This window comes from Rhamphochromis sp. 'chilingali' (assembly GCF_963969265.1).
Source record: "Rhamphochromis sp. 'chilingali' genome assembly, chromosome: 6".
NCBI lineage: Eukaryota > Metazoa > Chordata > Actinopteri > Cichliformes > Cichlidae > Rhamphochromis > Rhamphochromis sp. 'chilingali'.
In genome coordinates this window covers 21071137-21089208 of record NC_137933.1, presented here as the reverse complement: position 1 = coordinate 21089208, position 18072 = coordinate 21071137, and the positions used below count along the sequence as shown (strand labels likewise).

The 18072-nt window shown below is 39.5% G+C and overlaps 1 protein-coding gene across 5 annotated transcripts in view; it reads right to left on the bottom strand.

Annotated features, from left to right (window-relative positions):
• The window catches only part of syt7b (synaptotagmin VIIb), a 133834-nt gene that overhangs the window by 74058 nt on the left and 41704 nt on the right, over nt 1-18072 (bottom strand). For 2 of the 5 annotated variants that reach the window (XM_080884073.1, XM_080884076.1), the window contains exon 2: nt 6710-6813. In XM_080884073.1, coding sequence (XP_080740199.1) covers nt 6710-6813 — 104 coding nt within the window. Of the gene's footprint in view, nt 1-88; nt 285-6709; nt 6814-18072 lie in introns of those variants that run through there. The other 3 variants (XM_080884075.1, XM_080884077.1, XM_080884074.1) reach the window with 2 other exon arrangements.

The following is an 18072-nucleotide window of genomic DNA, read 5'->3' as shown; positions in this document are numbered from 1 at the left end:
AAAGTACAGAATGACCAACATAAATATTACAAATAAACATTTAAACCCAAGTTAACAAATACGCGATAAACAAACACAGTTAACGTACCTCGCTGGCTGCACGTAACCGTGAGGGAATGAGTCCGCTTCAGGAACAAAACTTAACAAAAATAATTCCCAATTTCTTCTTCTTTGCAGCTTTCTTTTACTTTAAATTGCTTATTTATTCCTTCTTCTGCCTTAGTTAACTTATTAACTTAGCTTCTTGCACATGCTTTTTACTTCCCTTTACGTCACTTAAAAAGGCCTGTGTGCAACACAGAATGAACCTTAGTTCCTACCCCAAAAGGAACAATAAATAAAGAAAATAAATAACATAAATGAACACAATAAATTAAACAAACTGACATAATTTACATTTATGGCAGTTAAACACATATTAAACAAATATGTAAGACTGCGTTCTTCCATTTGCGCAACATCTCTAAAATCAGAAATATCCTGTCTCAGAGTGATGCTGAAAAAGTAGTTCATGCATTTATTACTTCCAGGCTGGACTAGTGTAATTCATTATTATCAAGATGTCGTAAAAATCACTGAAAAGCCTTCAGCTAATCCAAAATGCTGCAGCAAGAGTACTGACAGGGACTAGAAAGAGAGAGCATATTTCTCCTGTTTTGGCTTCCCTTCATTGGCTTCCTGTTAAATCCAGAGTTGAATTCAAAATCCTGCTCCTCACATACAAGGTCTTAAATAATCAGGCCCCATCTTCTCTTAATGACCTTGTAGTACCATATCACCCTATTAGAGCAGTTCGCTCTCGCTCTGCAGGCCTACTTGTTGTTCCTAGAGTATTTAAAAGTAGAATGGGAGGGAGAGCCTTCAGTTTTCAGGCCCCTCTTCTGTGGAACCAGCTTCCAGTTTGGATTCGGGAGACAGATACTATCTCTACTTTTAAGATTAGGCTTAAAACTTTCCTTTTTGCTAAAGCATATAATTAGGGCTGGACCAGGTGACCCTGAATCCTCCCTTAGTTGTGCTGCAATAGACGTAGGCTGCCGGGGATTCCCATGATGCATTGAGTTTTTCCTTTGCAGTCACCTTTCTCACTCACTATGTGTTAATAGACCTCTCTGCATTGAATCATACTGTTATTAATCTCTGTCTCTCTTCTACAGCATGTCTTTATCTTGTGTTCCTTCTCTCACCCCAACCGGTCGCAGCAGATCGCCGCCCCTCCCTGAGCCTGGTTCTGCTGGAGGTTTCTTCCTGTTAAAAGGGAGTTTTTCCTTCCCACTGTCGCCAAAGTGCTCGCTCATAGGGGGTCATATGATTGTTGGGTTTTTCTCTGTATCTATTATTGTACGATCTACTGTGCAATATAAAGTGCCTTGAGGCAACTGTTATTGCGATTTGGCGCTATATAAATAAAATTGAATTGAACTGAATTGAACTAGCCATGAAACTCCTTGTCAATTAGCCGATTACATTTGCACATCTGAAAATAAATAGTGTCTTTAAAAATGGCAATGCACTGTTTTTTATTGCAATGCCAACTCCTGTGGATGAAAGTCGAAATGGTGCACTTCAATCACATCTTGATTTAAAATCCACTTTGGTGGTGTACAGAGGCAGAAGTATTTATGGACCTCACTGTAAAAGTGAGAAAGTCACCACAGAGCAGCTGTCACAGACTTTCTCATAAAAATCCGAGTTTTGAACATGATTTTTACAGAGAAAAACAGCAGTATAAAAAGATTTTTACAGAACTCCAGAGAGAGCTTATACAAAAAAATCTTTAAGGATGAAAACGTTAAAACATTTGATTAAATTAAGTGTTAAATGAAAAAAACAAAACAAAGATTCTCTGGGTCAAAACTTTAGTCCATGTGGAGTTTTTTAATGCAACCTTATAAATATTTAAGAGAGTAGTCTGAAAAACCTTCGAACAGATGTTTCCAGAGTTGAAAGAGGACACAATGAATTTTAGCTTCCTCATGTCTAGACAAAACAGGTCACTGAAAATGGCCCACATTGCAGTAAACCAAGACCAAAAAGAGAGCAGAATTATTATGCATACATGAAAATGCTGTCTAATCTATCTATCTATCTATCTATCTATCTATCTATCTATCTATCTATCTATCTATCTATCTATCTATCTATCTATCTATCTATCTATCTATCTATCTATCTATCTATCTATCTATCTATCTATCTATCTATCTATCTATCTATCTAGAGAAGAAATGCAATGCAAATGTGCATTTTCACACGATCGAGTTATCAAACTTTTTCAAAAGATTTATCTAATTTTTCATTTCCGTTTCTGGTTCAAATGCAACTCTTGTACTCAATGAAAGATATCATGCTGCTCACAGCCTGGGGGCTTTCAGACACTGCACAGAGCCGAATGTTTATCTTAATTCGGCTTTCAGTGTCCTACAGACAGGTGGCCTCTTTATGCATTCTACTTTATCGCCAATGCATCTAAAATAAACTCTATTATTCAACATGTCTCTTCTCATATGTCCAACTCAACTCCACAAACATCTTCAATAGAGAGCGACGCTTGGGGCCCTGACCTGATCTGTACCTACATCCAGCCACAACACTGCACTGGAACACATGTACACAGACTCAGAAAAGGAAGGATGGCATAACAGTCAAGTATATGCTATCAAGTGCGGCTCATCTATCATTAAGCAAAATCATAAAATCTTCAGGAGGCTGGAGAGAGGTTGGAGAAGGTACAATGCTGACAGAGTGTGGGAGGATGTGAGAAACAGACGGTAGGATCGGGAGGATGGGGAGAAGCAGAAGCAACTGAGTACGACTGAGCGGAGGGCCAAGTGAGAAACAGGAAGAGACAAGACGGGAGGTTCGAAACTGGATCTAGAATAATGAAGCTGTGCAGAGGATGATAAAACTGTCACATGAGATGAACTGGAGATGTGAAAGACACAGAGGGTGATTCCCTGTTCAGAGCAGTGTGGCCCTGCTTCCCTCTGGATCATCCTCCTAAGTCACACAGTCATTATGCTTGTCACACACCTGGATGTTCAGCAAAGACCAACAGCACCTTCCACACTCGCCTGCCTGTATGCATCTGCCTCCCTCTTCCTTCCCTCTATACTCCGATATTAAGTATCGGTATCGGTCCAATACTGACGTAAATTACTGGATCAGATATATGGAGAGAAATATATAATATAATCCGATCCATTAAATATCAAAAAAGCACCTCACAAAACTTGCAACATGGCGTAACTCGGCTCATAACCGTAGCGCGTCGGAGCAGTGTGCATCACGTGATAGAGCAGCTGTGTGTGTTTGTAGCCTCGCTACCAAACCGACATTTCATCTCCGAGAAAGTTATCCCAGAGAGAAGTAAAGCAAGTGTGTAAGTTCATCTCTGAATGTTTGTAAAGCATTCCTGCGTTACGCTTAACAACCGATATATAGAGCGACCGCCTCTTCTCTCTCTCTCTCCCTCCCTCTCCTGCTGCTACTTCAATCATGAAACTGCTTAATGATCAGCTGATCGGCTTTTCTGTTGCGAGTCCGTTTGTTTTTGGCCCACTTTGCACCAGAAAGAAGAAACCAGCGGCTGAACAACAGCAGCACATTTAAGCTTGTTAAGCTGTTGTTAGAATTTATTTAATATTACTTTCTACACCAGGATCTTTTTCTATGTAGCTGACGGCTGGTAACTGTGCAGGGGCGGATCTACCAAAGTTTAGCCAGGGGGGCCGATAGGGCATTAACAGGGAAAAGGGGGGCACAAAGACATACTTTTCTTTCTTATTCTCATTTAAAATGTCTAGTTAATAATAAATAATTATCTGAATCTTACACCCAAAGTTTTAATCTGATGTAAAATGTATAGAAGTCCATTACTGTATATAGTAACTATTAAGTCTAATATACCCTAGTAAGCTATAGTACTTTTTCCTTTGGGAAGATACCATCTGTGCAGTCTGCAATTCTGTTGAAGAAAGATGTTGAATCTATTTAATTATTCTTGAAATTTTTTTTATTTCTGTGCATTTTTTTTTTCACACTGCATCAAATTAAAGTTGATTACGTCGATTAAGCGTCATGAGATGGTGGGGGGGGGGGGGGGGGGGGGGGGGTGGTTCCCTATTTTTTTTATTTTTGCTGGGAGTCAAGGAATGGCCAAAAACCAACTAAAATGACCTTTAGATAACAAAGCAGGATGGGCATGTACTAAAAATGGACAACAGCTGATTTTTTAAAAGGAAAACATTGAATTTGTTATGTTATGAAAAAAAATTGTAATCCAGTGATTTCCTTTAAAATGCATCTGTTGTCCTTGTTATTTCTCGCTCAGAGAAAGAAAAAATAGTTCATTACAAGCAATACTGAACTATCCTTACTGACTAGAGCCAAAGAGGTTAGTCAATGAAATTATTAATCTGCTGACAGAAAATCTTTGACAGTAAATTTTGATCAGTAGGTAAGATTCTAGCTATTTTTTCAGGTAATAGTACTCACTATTTGCAGATTTCACTATCTAAAATCTGCACCCCCACCCCCAACATAACATATGTGTATATACAATGTATGTTCCTCATTTCTTATAATTTTTGTGATTATTTATTTAACCTTAAGGAAATAGAAAGCAAGCAGAAGGGAGAACTAAAGTTGCAACAGATGCAAGCAAGGGACAATACTAGAAAAGGGCAGAGAGAAGCAGTGAAATTCTGACAAGGACGGGGTGATAAGGTGACAAAGAGACAAATACAAACCAGATCATTTGTTATACAGAGAGAAGGTGACACAAAAACACAGAGAGATATGGATAACTTTAAAGTAAACAAAGATAAGAAATGGGTTTGTTTCTCAGTCGTGAGCAATTGTAAATGTTACTTAGAAGGTGTTTTTCATCTGTAATAGCTCAGTTAACTCTTAGCTTGTCGTGGTGAATGAATTGCTGTGCTACAGTCACTATTCAAACAGAGAGAGATGCGAACAGGACAAAAGAGATGCATGAAGGGGGGGAAAGAGAGGACAAAGTGGGGGAAATGCCAGCAGATCAAAATTAGGAATTACAGTTACTCGAGCAGCCAATTGCTCAAAGTGACGCTCATTAGCATATTAATCATTAGCATGGAGCGGCTGCCATGATGCACGAGGCTCAGAGCCACGGCCACAGTTACAGAGGTTTCTGTTCATGTTCGCCGCCACAGCCAAATATACAGCCTCTCTCCTGCTTCTAATGCCATGGCGCAGAAAAAGCACAACACTATTTAAGGCAAACACATTCAATTTAAGGCTGCAGATATTTCAGAAGAAACCCTGACTGTCTATACAGCTGTAAATCTTCTACACAGCTACAAGATGTTGTTCTGAAACAGTTTGACTGTAAAGAAAGACTTGCTTCAACCCTCCGTTATAAGGCAGAGGACCAAACCTTGAGAAGTTTTCCCATCAGTCACAGTGGATCTGCAACTCTCATCTGCAGTGTGAGAAACTGAAAGCTGTATGTCAAGTCTCTAGTATTAATTAAGTTGATGCTGATTTAACTCTGCAATGACAAGCGAACCATATTTAATACACGGGTCTTTGTGAGTTTTTGACACTGAGTTTTCATCAATGTGACACCCCCATCTCCCCACCTCAACCCCACAAAACTAAAATAAACTGAACATATTTAAGCAATAAATTGCAAAAAGTAAAACGTTGCATGCAGAAAATATTATACAAATTAAAACTTACATATATACAAATTAATATCTAAAATCTGTTTTACTTGTGAGAAGCTTCATTAAACACTCACAGGAATTTTCTGGCAGCTTTTTCAAAGTTCAGGCTTTAAAGAGTTAAATCACATTAATTTGAATTTTCATGCAGAAACACTGTTTGTTTGTTTTTTTTCATTCACTGGTCAGTATTGGGGCCATTTTGCTTTCACAACATGTATTTTCTCAGAGGAGTGAAAAGAAAACATTCAACTTGCACATGAGAGTATTATTTCAGTACACTCTGTTCATCCAAATGAGCACATACTTTGTTTGCATATCAAAATTTTGCATTTCAGATAACATTTAATTTATTTTTGAATAAAAATGTGCAAGATTTAGTAATATATCTTTTTTTTTCTTTAAAGACCACCATATCAAAATGAGGTTTTTTTCTTCATCCTGTGCACCAAAAACGTTCGATTCATTTGAAGGTTAGGACACACAATAAATGAAAAATCTTGTTTTCTATGCAGGGCATTAAAAAAGCTGTGCTGATCCTTCCAATAATGAATTATTCATACAGTGAGAAGGCCCAGCAGAATTTCCACAACCTTCTTACTTCCTAAAAAAAAACGGATGTTACACTCAGCCAGTTTGTCCAGTCATCCTCCAAAACAAGACCTTACAAATTGTACCAACTGCCTCTAAAACACTTAAATATGTAGGATATAACAAAGATACAGTTGATGTATCTGGTTAGATTTTCTTTACTATACTTGAAAAGAAAAGAAATCACGAATCTGCAAAGTGATTATGCAACTATTTTTATTCCAAAAGTTTATTTCTAGAATAAATGATGCCACCTACTCACCAGGGGAAAAAACCCAACATCTCAGTTTCCATTTCACAGTGATTTCCTAGATGCCTATTAAAGATCTACAATATATTCTTGCTGGGGTCGCTGGGGACTTAAAGCAAATGTCATGGTCATTAAAATGTGAATAATAAGTATTGGAACTTACCAGTTTACGTTGGCACCAGGTGCAGACGCCACACAGAGCTACCAGCCAAATGGCACATACTATGAATGCAACAGACACCAGGAATACACTGAGAGACACTGAGCCTGAGGGAGAGAGACAGACACACACACAGAGGGTGTTAGTGCATTTATTGTAACAATTAGCCTTTTGAAGCTCCTGAGGTTTAAAGTCTAAGATGACTTGTTGAAGGACAAAAAAAGACAGAGCTCAACATTTTGGGGAAATGCTTGAGATAATCAGGAGTGATGCTTAGTAATGTGCTTTCCTTCCTTATTTCCTTCCTTCCTTTCACCATTCATCCTTGTCATTTGGCAACTGTCATCAGTAAGACAGAGAGAAATGTAACAGGAACGAGGGGGGCACAAAGGCAGTGAAAAGGCATCATCCCCATGTTCCCTGCATGTATCAATGGGCGATGCGCACATGTCAGGAAGAGATAATATCACGAGGCCAGAAGCTGTGCAATTACCAGCTTCCTTTTGCTCTCTTCTATCTCGTAAATCCTTCAGCAACTTTGTTCCCGTCTTGACAGATGAAAACTTCTTCCACAGCCTTCCATTCTTCATCTCTATTTCTTTCAGTTTCTGCCTATCAACATACAGCTCATCCCGCTGTCTGCCAAGCAATTCGTAATCCACTGGCACAAAGCAAAAGCAATGTTGGCAAACAATGAACTCATAACTGTTGCATCCTTTTTGTCTCTGCTACGCAGATGATCATTTTCTGAGTTCCCCTCCACCTGAAAAATTCATCTGACTGCTGAATTTTCCCTTGATCCCTTGACTTCATTTTTTATCCCTGCCTGTGCACCGACAGCAAATTTGTTGAGGCCAATAAATATTGGAAGAGGATCAGCTAAGTCAACTTAATCATTCTTATCCACCCTCTTGCCCATGCTCGCACTCTTTCCATCCACTTTCTTCTTCTCGTATTATGCACCTCATATATGTTAGTTTGGTTATTCAAATGTCAGCTTGTTTTACCCTCCATCCCCAATAAAATTAAAGTCTGTTCAACTCTTTGATAGCGTATCTGATTTTTGATTGTGGTGGCAATTACTCGAAGATGGCAGGGTTGAATTTTTTGCTCTGAGCCTTTCACTCTGGCAGCAGAGGGTGTGTTGTAGTAAAGTGTTTTGGTGCTTAACAGATAAGTAGGCTCAATCCTACAAGTGTTTCCATGCCCATTTAGAACAACACAACTAAAGCGGCTACAGTGCTCTTCAGCTGAGTAAAACACAACCAGCTGGGAAACAGAATAATCCTTTCATATCTTTCAGAATGAAAAGACAATGTGTGCGAACACATAAGAGCGATATTTGATGGGGTGTAATCAAAAAGACAAATTTATGATTGCATGATGAGAAACTTTAACCGGCTCACCACATAGAACATCAAGATAGCACCAAAGTTAAGCCAGTGCATGATCCGTGATGATATATGTGCAAGAAAACTTTATTCTTCACTCACTAATTATCTCTCTATATAGTTTCTAGTCAGGTTCACCTTTAATGCCCAAGATAATTGAAAGTTCAAGATACTTTAAAGATGCATACAAAGATATAAACAAGTGTATGCAAGCTATTACTGTATTGCTGCTTTCTTTAGTCTTTGTTATGGAAACAATGTTGTCATGGTGCACTGTTTTCGAGTGCTTGACTCACTTTTTACTTTAGAGAGAACATTTAAGAGCTGCATGAGAAGCTCTTAACCTCCTAGGACCTGGCGTCCACATATGTGGACATCGCATTTTGGGATGTCTAGACCAAAATAATACATTTTGCTCTACAAAATGAGCAAAACTGGGCCTGATATCCAGATACGAAGACATTATACTGCCACTGTTCTATTGACATTTAAAACAAATGTCCTCATATGTGGATCTCATTTCTCTCAGAAACAAAAATCAGGTAAAAAAAATCTGGAAATTCTTTGTTTTTACATTCATCAGGTCCCAATATGCCCAAATATCAAAGAGAAATTAAAAATGCATGCCATGGAAGAGTCCAGGTCTTAGGAGATTAAAGGTTACAACTTTTGGATCAGAATCTAAAATGTCAAGTCAAGTTTCTGAAACTGAGGAAACAAACACAATGCAATATGAAAGTCCCTTCTTATATTTCAAACTATGTGCAAAATGCTATAGCCAGCCATGGCCAAATTATCAGTGGACCAGCTGATTTATATAGCGCCAAATCACAACAAAAGTCGCCTCAAGGCACTTTATGTTGTACAGTAGATACAGAGAAAAGCCCAACAATCATATGACCCCCTATGAGCAAGCACTTTGGCGACAGTGGGAAGGAAAAACTCCCTATTAACAGGAAGAAACCTCCAGCAGAACCAGGCTCAGGGAGGGGCGGCCATCTGCTGCGACCGGTTGGGGTGGGAGAAGGAAAACAGGATAAAGACATGCTGTAGAAGAGAGCCAGAGATTAATAACAGATATGATTCAATGCAGAGAGGTCTATTAACACATAGTGAGTGAGAAAGGTGACTGGAAAGGAAAAACTCAATGCATCATGGGAATCCCCGGCAGCCTACGTCTATTGCAGCATAACTAAGGCCTAACTATATGCTTTAGCAAAAAGGAAAGTTTTAAGCCTAATCTTGAAAGTAGAGATAGTGTCTGTCTCCCAAATCCAAACTGGAAGCTGGTTCCATAGAAGAGGGGCCTGAAAACTGAAGGCTCTGCCTCCCATTCTACTTTTAAATACTCTAGGAACAACAAGTAGGCCTGCAGTGCGAGAGCGAAGTGCTCTAATAGGGTGGCATAGACTTGTGGCATATTATAAGTACTGACCTATACTCAGTGCTACCAGTTCTCAAACAGCACTGAATCACTGACTTCATGCAGCATCACACTGTTTCTGTGACATTCCTTCTCTTCATTATTTCATTCATGCCTGATTTTGCCTTTCATGTGTCATTTTGTGCTCACCTGGTTTCCCACATCTATCCAGTGACCCATTCCCAATTCCTTTAACTCCCTCAGTGTTTATACTGGTTTCATTCATTTAAACCAGACTGTCTATCCAGCTGTATTTCCCCTGGAGCTTTCCAGTCATTTGTGTGCTCAGTCTGCCCAGTTTTAATTCCCTATCTGTTTATGGACTTTGCCTTTTGCCTGTCCCTGTGATCCTGCTGCCAAACCCATCCACCCATTTTACCCTTCTCCTGTCCCCCCGGTTTGCTTGTTTTGTGCTGCTGTGACAGAAACATGTGTTATCTCATAAATGCGCCATCCTGTGAGCTCTGGTTATCTTTTCTGGAATAGTTACAACTCAACGGTACTATATTTCAGCACCACAGAGAGCTCCCTCCACCTGCAGGCTAAAGCAAGATCTGTGTACCTGATGATCTAATGAAGGATCAAATGGAGTTCAGCAGCACAGTTTATTGTCCTGTGCCTTCATTCAGTTTGACATTTATTTTTAAATATATGAAATAAATGTCAAGTCAACTGCAAGACTTTCTAAACACTGAACCGCTAAATATCCGCAACACAGAGAGGAGGAGCTGTGTGTTTGCAGCTCGCTTCCTGTCGCCAAAAAAGGCCATGAATCATAGAAAACATCCCAGAAACCGGAGTTAGGATCTCTGGCTCGTGGTTACAGATGTGGGTTTGCTGACACATTGTGTTACACCTCTGACAGCAAAGGGTTTTTTTCATGAACCTTTTTTCATTTTTTGTTTGTTTTTTTTTTGTCACTGACTTTAAAAAAAAAAGTCAAGTTGAGAAAAAATTCTCAACTTTATGTTAGAAGAAAACAGTAAAGTTGTAAAGCAGCAAGTTAACTTCATGAACCTAATGGAGGCAGTCTGTGCACTTAAGGCCACATTAAGCAAAGGGGCCAGAGGATTAAATTGATGGAACAAAGAAATGATGAACTGCAACAACTTTCCAGTTCTGATGACCTCACCATGACTGGGCTGGATACTTAACATCGCAGCTCGGCCTAACAAATACGTACCTGTTACACCCTTATCCATGCAAGGATAAAAAAAATCAAGCCCGGTGATAAGTTTGCAAATCAAAAGTCTAACCCTGAAGTGTTGAGACTAAAAATCTTAAGCGAACTGTAGGGTTTATGTCAAAGTGCACCTGACAAAGAAAAATACTGAAATTTCCAGAAACTGGCTTCAAAGTATTAGTGGAGTCTTCACTAAACCAGCAGCTTACAGTTAAAAACCAGATTAGAAATAAAAACAAAACAGATGTATATGTGTATTTCAAACCTCTGCCTACTAATAAGTTTACATATACAGATTAATGGTAACATTTACCTTATGCATCATGGAAAAACTGTACAGGCTATGCTGATGTAACAATATCAAGTCAGGTCTTGGAGGGTTCAATAAATGTGAATTGCCTCCAGATGAAGCCCCCGCTGCGCTGTGTTTAGTATCACTCTCGGCACCACCTATGGCTCCAAATATAAACAAGACACTGTTACTATAACTCAAATCTCTCTCTCTCTGTCTTGTTCCCTCTGTGTAGTATACAACTGGAGCAGCCATAGTCGGAGATCCTTGTGATAACAATAACTGCAGTAAATGTAACACAGAGACTGATATTTAATTAGAAGTGATTTGCCATTCTTCAACATATTTTATTGTTGTCAGCATTTTTCAACTTGCAGTGTCCTGTCAACACAACATTATTTTCAATTATGGTAAGAAGACAAATGATTGAAACTGCCCATCTGAAAAGAAGTCTCTCTAAACATGCCTTAGTCTCCCTTCTCCCCACATGCAGCTCCAACAGATTGTAAGCCATTATTTAGTTTTCTTGTATTAATGTAGACTGCATCCTTGTGTTGCATTAATTTTTAATGATATTTGGTAGAAAGCTTGTTAAACTAGCTGGGGGGTGGGGGGGTCACTGGACTCCTATTGCCTTCCTGATATAAGCCCAGCTTGTATCAGGAAGGAAATCCGACATAAAATCAAATGTGGATCATCAAGAATGCAAGAGAAGAGAGTGCAGGCAGGTTGAAGTGGAGCGGGTGGAGAAGAGTGTCAAGGGTGATTTGTGACAGAAGGATCGCAGCAAGAGTGAAAGGAAAGGTATACAAGATGCTAGTGAGACCTGCTGTGATGTATGGTTTGGAGATGGTGGCGCTGACAAAAACACAGAAAGCAGAACTGGGGGTGGCAGTGCTTAAGATTTTCATTGGGATTCAGTTCAATTCACTTCAATTCAATTCAGTTTTATTTATATGGCCCCAAATCACAACAGCAGTTGCTTCAAGGCACTTTATATTGCAAGGTAAAGACCCTGCAATAATAGAGAGTGTCTCAGTGTCAAGACAGCATTAGAAAGAAGTACATCAGAGGGACAGCTCAAGTTGAGCAATTTGGAGCCAAAGTAGTAAGGAGGACATGCAGTACTAGTGTAACAGAGGAGGATGCCTCTGAGACAGCTGACCCACTGTGAGAACCCCTCCCCTAAAGGGAGCAGTCAAAAAAGTAGAAGAATAAGACTTTTGACTCACAAACATTTTCACGCGTTGTCGTTATTTTCAGTTCACAGCTTAAAAAATGTTACTTTAATGACTTTCAGCTGGCATAATTACTAATCAAGTCAACTGATTAATAATTAATTAGCCGTGATATTATGACAGGTGAAGTGAATAACACTGATTATCTCTTCATCATGGCACCTGTCGGTGGGTGGGCTGTACTTCATGTGTTAGAAGCAGGAAAAATAGGCAAACATAAGGTTTTGAGCAAGTTTGACAAGCGTCAAACTGTGATGGCTGGACGGCTGGTTCAGAGCATCTCCAAAACTGCAGTTCTTGTGGGGTGTTCCCAGCTATTATGAAAAGTAGACCAAGGAAGGGACAGTGGTGAACCAGCAACAGGGTCACAGGTGGCCAAGGTTCACGGGCTGGCCCCGTGTGGTCTGTGTGTTCTGCTGGGAAACCATGCATCCTGGCGTCCATGTTGATCTTTGACATATATCATCTACCTGCACTGTCCCTGTCATAGAAACGATCTTCCCTGATGGATGTGGCCTTTTTCAACAGGATAATGAGCCTACCTCAAAGCAAATATGACTCAGGAATGGTTTGAGGAGCACAACAGCGAGTTTGAAGTGTTGAGACATGTGGGACTTGTGGGATGTGCTGGACAAACAAAGTCTAATCCATAAAAGCCCCAGTTCACAACTTATAGGACTTAAAGGATCTGTTGTTGTGGCATCTTGGTGCCAGATACCTCAGCACAGCTTCAGGAATCTAGTGGAGTCCATATCCAGACAGGTCAGACTTTTTGTTGGCATTGAAGGGGGACCAACAGAATATTAAGCAGGTGGTCATAATGTAACGAAGTGAGTAGGAAGAGTAGCAGCTGATGCACAAAATCAATATTTCTCATTAAAATGACTTTCTGTAATGTAAAATTAAGTTGTTCTGTCACAAACTACAGAAAATGATCGCTACATCCTGCAGCTATATCTGTATGGTTCAGTCTCACCACTCTCCTTAACTCTGCTTCCAGCAAACTTCTACAAAACAGCTAAAATAAATCAATGTGTGCTACCTGTCATGCAGTAAAAAGTAGGGCAAAGTTAGCTAAACTAGCTACTGCTTAAATTTAAAAGTCAACAACCATGAGAGAGAATTTTCCAGGAGGACACAACAGAGCTACAAATGAAAGCCATAAATTTGATTAATCCAAGAGAAGCATCAGTCAACTTCACAACATTTTAAAATGCTCTAAAACACACTGCAATTTGAATCATGCATTGAAATGTAAAACAAAAGTTCAATTCAATTCAAGGTGCTCTACATTGTAAGCTAAAGACCAACTATAACTTACAGAAAACTCACAAATAAAAAACAATTGACAATTGATTTAACAGGAAGAAACCTCTGGCAGAACCACGATCAGGGAGGGTAAGGCATCTGCTGTGACTGGTTGGCGGTGGGAGGGAGAGCGACGAGACAAAAAAAATACACTGTGGAATAATAACTAATGATTAAATGCAGAGTGGTTCATAAAAACGCACGGAGTGAAAAACGGAGAGGGAAAAAGAAATACTAAGTGCATCATGGGAAGCCTAGGTCCATTCCAGCGTAACTATGCGAGGATTCAGTGTCACCCTAACTATATGCTTTTAAAAAAGACGTTTTAGGCCTAATCTTACAAGCAGAGAGTTTCAGTCACCTGAATCCAAACCGGGAGCTGGGGGGCCCACTCTACTTTGAAAAATCCCAGGAACCACAAGTAGGCCAGGAATCTGCGAGCGAAGTGCTCCACTGGAATAAGATGCACATGATGATTCAATACCTTGTATGTGAGCAGAAGGATTTTAAATTTGATTCTGGATTTAACAGTGAGCCAGTAAAGACACGCTAATATGGGAGAAATATATTCTCTCTTTCTAGTCCTCTGCATCATTCTGGATCAACCGAAGGCTTCTCAGGGAGTTTTTAGGACATTCTGATAATAACGAATTACGGTAGCCCAACCTAGAAGTAATACATGCATGAACTAGTTTTTCTGCATCACTCTGAAACAGGAGGTTTTAATTTTAGAGATATTGCTCAAAAGAAAGCAATCCTACATACTTCTTAATATGCACACTGATGTACATATCCTGGTCCAAAACGACTCCGAGATTCCTCACAGTGTTACTGGAGGTTCAGCTATACACTTTCTAAAAACCTCAATTTGGGGTTTTCTGTAGAGAAAATGATTTTCACACTACCGCAAAAGTTAGAAATAGCACAAGGCAAGTGTAGACTGTCACGGTTTGCCGGGGCAAGCCATGTGGAGTTGGAGAAAGGACCCAAAAGGCGGCAGCTCTGGTGCAGGTGAGTATGTATTTACAGGAGTGGGTACAAACAGCAATGGTGGGTGAACATGAAACCGGAAACCTAAACTGGGGAAACTAACAACACAAACCAAAAACGAAGATGCAGGGAGGTCCGAGGAAATACATATGGGGAGACGAGGGGAAACAACACAGACGAACCAGCAACTACCATGACAGAAGACACAACTTAAATACACTCAGAGAACACAGGGAGATTACACACAGGTAGGGAACACAGCTGGGAGTGATTAACGTGACGAGACTAGGGAGGCAAACTGAAAACACTCACATAAGACGCAGACCTTCACAATAAAACAGGAAACACATACACGCAATGACATAACACACCAATTTAACACAGACTGGGGGACACAGAACATAGGAACATGAACCATGAAACAGAAGAGTACAAACACCCAAGGTAACCAAAACCACAGAATACTAATAAACTAAACATAAACACGGAGTCGCAGACTCCGGACCATGACATAGACACACTCACTACAGTAGTGCATTATCAATCAATGTGCTTGTATGCTATGCAACTATATATGTCTATATCATCTTTATGTAAGTCTCATCCCATCGCATAAGATCTTCTGAACTACAGTAAATGACCTAAGGCACAATATAAAAAATGGATAGGAACACCTGATTCTTTACGTAAAAATGTAGTGAAGCATCTCTGTTAGTGACTTTATATAAAAAGTGCTGGTGTCATGCAGAACTTTTGTTGATGTGTTTAACCTGAGCTTCAGTGTGCTTTAGATGTGCTGGTAGGCATACTTCAGGCGGGGCCAAGCTATCTGTTCCTCCCTTCAAAAATGTTATACTAAGCTAAGCTAATAAGATCCTTACTTCTGTTTTGAATAGAGAATTTAAAAAGGACCTAACTGTTGAGGTATTAATGATTCTAAGGGTAGACAAATTTATAAAAGCTTGTCTAAACTGTAGTTATTCTTTAAGGTTGTTTTTAAGATGCCTCAGCTTCTCTCTGTCTCTTGAACACTCCTCCACACTCTCCATCCTAATTCAGTCCATGCTCTCCTCACTTGTGGGCACAAATATCTTTTTCTGTCAAATGTGCCCCTTACTGTCTCTGCATTTCCCTTTTTTTTCTCCACCTGCTGTGCTTATCTGTTGGCGCTCTGTTCATTCAGCCCCTGGTGTTAGCGCCTGACACAACACAGAGAATAAGCACTATTAGTCACCGGAGACCTCCCAAAGGGCCATCTTTTGCTGTAGGTCGGCACAACACGGAGAGGGCCACCACTAAGGGAGGTGACCCTTGACTGGCACAACAAACGCTCTGCCAGAAGAGTGGCGACCAGTGGGAGGAAGATGGGCATGCAATTATACAGAAAAGCAAAGGGAAATGAAAGAGAAGAGTAGGTCTCTGCTTAAAAGTCTGCGACTGTATCAAAGATCAGATCTGGAGATTCTATTTTTCTATTTACTTATTCATAAACTGAGATGCTAAGAATAAAGAGCTGTGGTTTGGCGTTATATAGAACATTGTGTATGACCAGTTTAGGGTGTATGTAATGTTTTACAAAGTAACACAGTAAGAAAATAACCAGTTACTGTAATCACATTACATTTTCTGGAAACACAGTGACAAACACTTCACTGTGCTAAATCCAGCGATAGATCGATTACACTTGTAAATATGTCGGTACTTGTACTACAAACGTTCTCCAATCATCTGTTCAGTGCATCAAACGTGCATTTTTCTTCATTCACCTGATCTTGTGTCACTGTGTGGGACTGTACCCTAAGGTTTATGTTGTTAACGGGTTATAATGTGACAGTGCAAATCAGACGTAACTTTATGGACTGACATACAAGTAATATAATGAGCAGTGTAACAAATTACTTTCTCAAGCCAGTGATTAAGTAATGTACTGCATTACTTTTTTAACAAAATTTTTTTTGGGGCCTTTTCACACAGATACACAGAAGAATAACAGGAAATAAGAAGGAGGGAGAAGAAGCTGCCAGTGAGAGCAAAGATGTGTGCGAGCACCTGACTCCTGACGTGGCAGATTTCCATTTCAGTGAACCTTTCTATCATAAGTGTACGGGTTAATTTCTCATTAGGCTTTTTCACTGAATAATGGAAAATATTGTCATCTCTGTAATTACTACTGTTAATAGCTTGCTGAGTCACATACTGCAACTATGGAAAGTGACTGCTTTGTCTGATTACCTTTTTCTTCCAAACTAGTTCAATTTGACCTTTTTTTTTACTACCAGTTACTAAATTAACCTCAGAAGCCTTTGTGTAGGCTGGGGGTGGGATGTCTTTTCCCTGGATTGTCTCATAGTATAGCCCGAAGCATCACATTTTTACAAGCAAAAAAGAGGAATCCCATTCTCTTCAGGTAATTAAATGACATGCTTGTGTCAAAAAGTTTTTAATAGAGTTCAAATGTGAATGTTTAAAAGATTGAGCTAAAACGAGTATCGCTGACCTAATGGTTTTGGAAAATTAAGTACGTTTCACTTATACTTTGGTTTGACAATAGAAGGTGATTTAATGGTTAACTCATACACTGAATACATAACATATGCATGACAAATGAACGCTTTATCACCTCATGGAGGGCCTCCAACACATGATAGATAGACTGCATGACCAGTACAATTGGTCCAATTATTCCTGTGTGACATTTTGCTTCGCTTATTTTCTTTTGAATGTTGGCACTGGACCTCAAATTTTACAGCCACACATTGAAAAACATGATAGCTGAATAAATTGGATGAACCTGAAAGAACTGAGACTCCTTTGTTATACAGGTGAAATTGCTCAGCGTTTGTGGGGGTGGAGAAGTGAAGCTACAAAACATTCTGATAATGATCACTTAAATTTGGGTCTTTGGCCACTTTAAAGCAAACTCTGGTGCAGCTCATTTGTCATGTGTGGGACAGCCACTTATTTGTGATAGTAAATACACGATTTTAACAGTTCTAAAACCTAACCTATTATCAAATCACTCTGAGGAGCATAAACCTAAAAGAGCCTGTAACTTAAAAACATGGCTATCAGCGGTTTTTCTGATATAATTTAGTATTCATGGAAACACATTTGCATGCCAACACCAGTGCAGAACTTTGTCATAAATTACAGGCTGTAAAAGTGCCTATGAACCAAAAAATCACATACTCATGTTAGCACTGACTTATATGCAATGTCATCTTTGGAATACAGGAAGTTTCTTTTCTTTGACATGTCATTACATGTGTCATATGTCTCATAATCACTTTGTCATAAATGGATGCGTGGCAGGAAAGATATGAACTCAATATGCAGGACTCATGGGATGCTGTTTTAAATAAATAGATTTAATGCTGAAGTTTTCCAAAAATACAAAAAAGCCAGGAATGCACCTGGAATCTAGGGAAAAGTCACAGCGCAAGGAAGCACACAACCATGACAGGAAAAGGAGCTATAGAAAATACAACGCAGAGGAGCACACAGCATTGAGTAAAGACACAAATAAAAAATTGCAATGAAA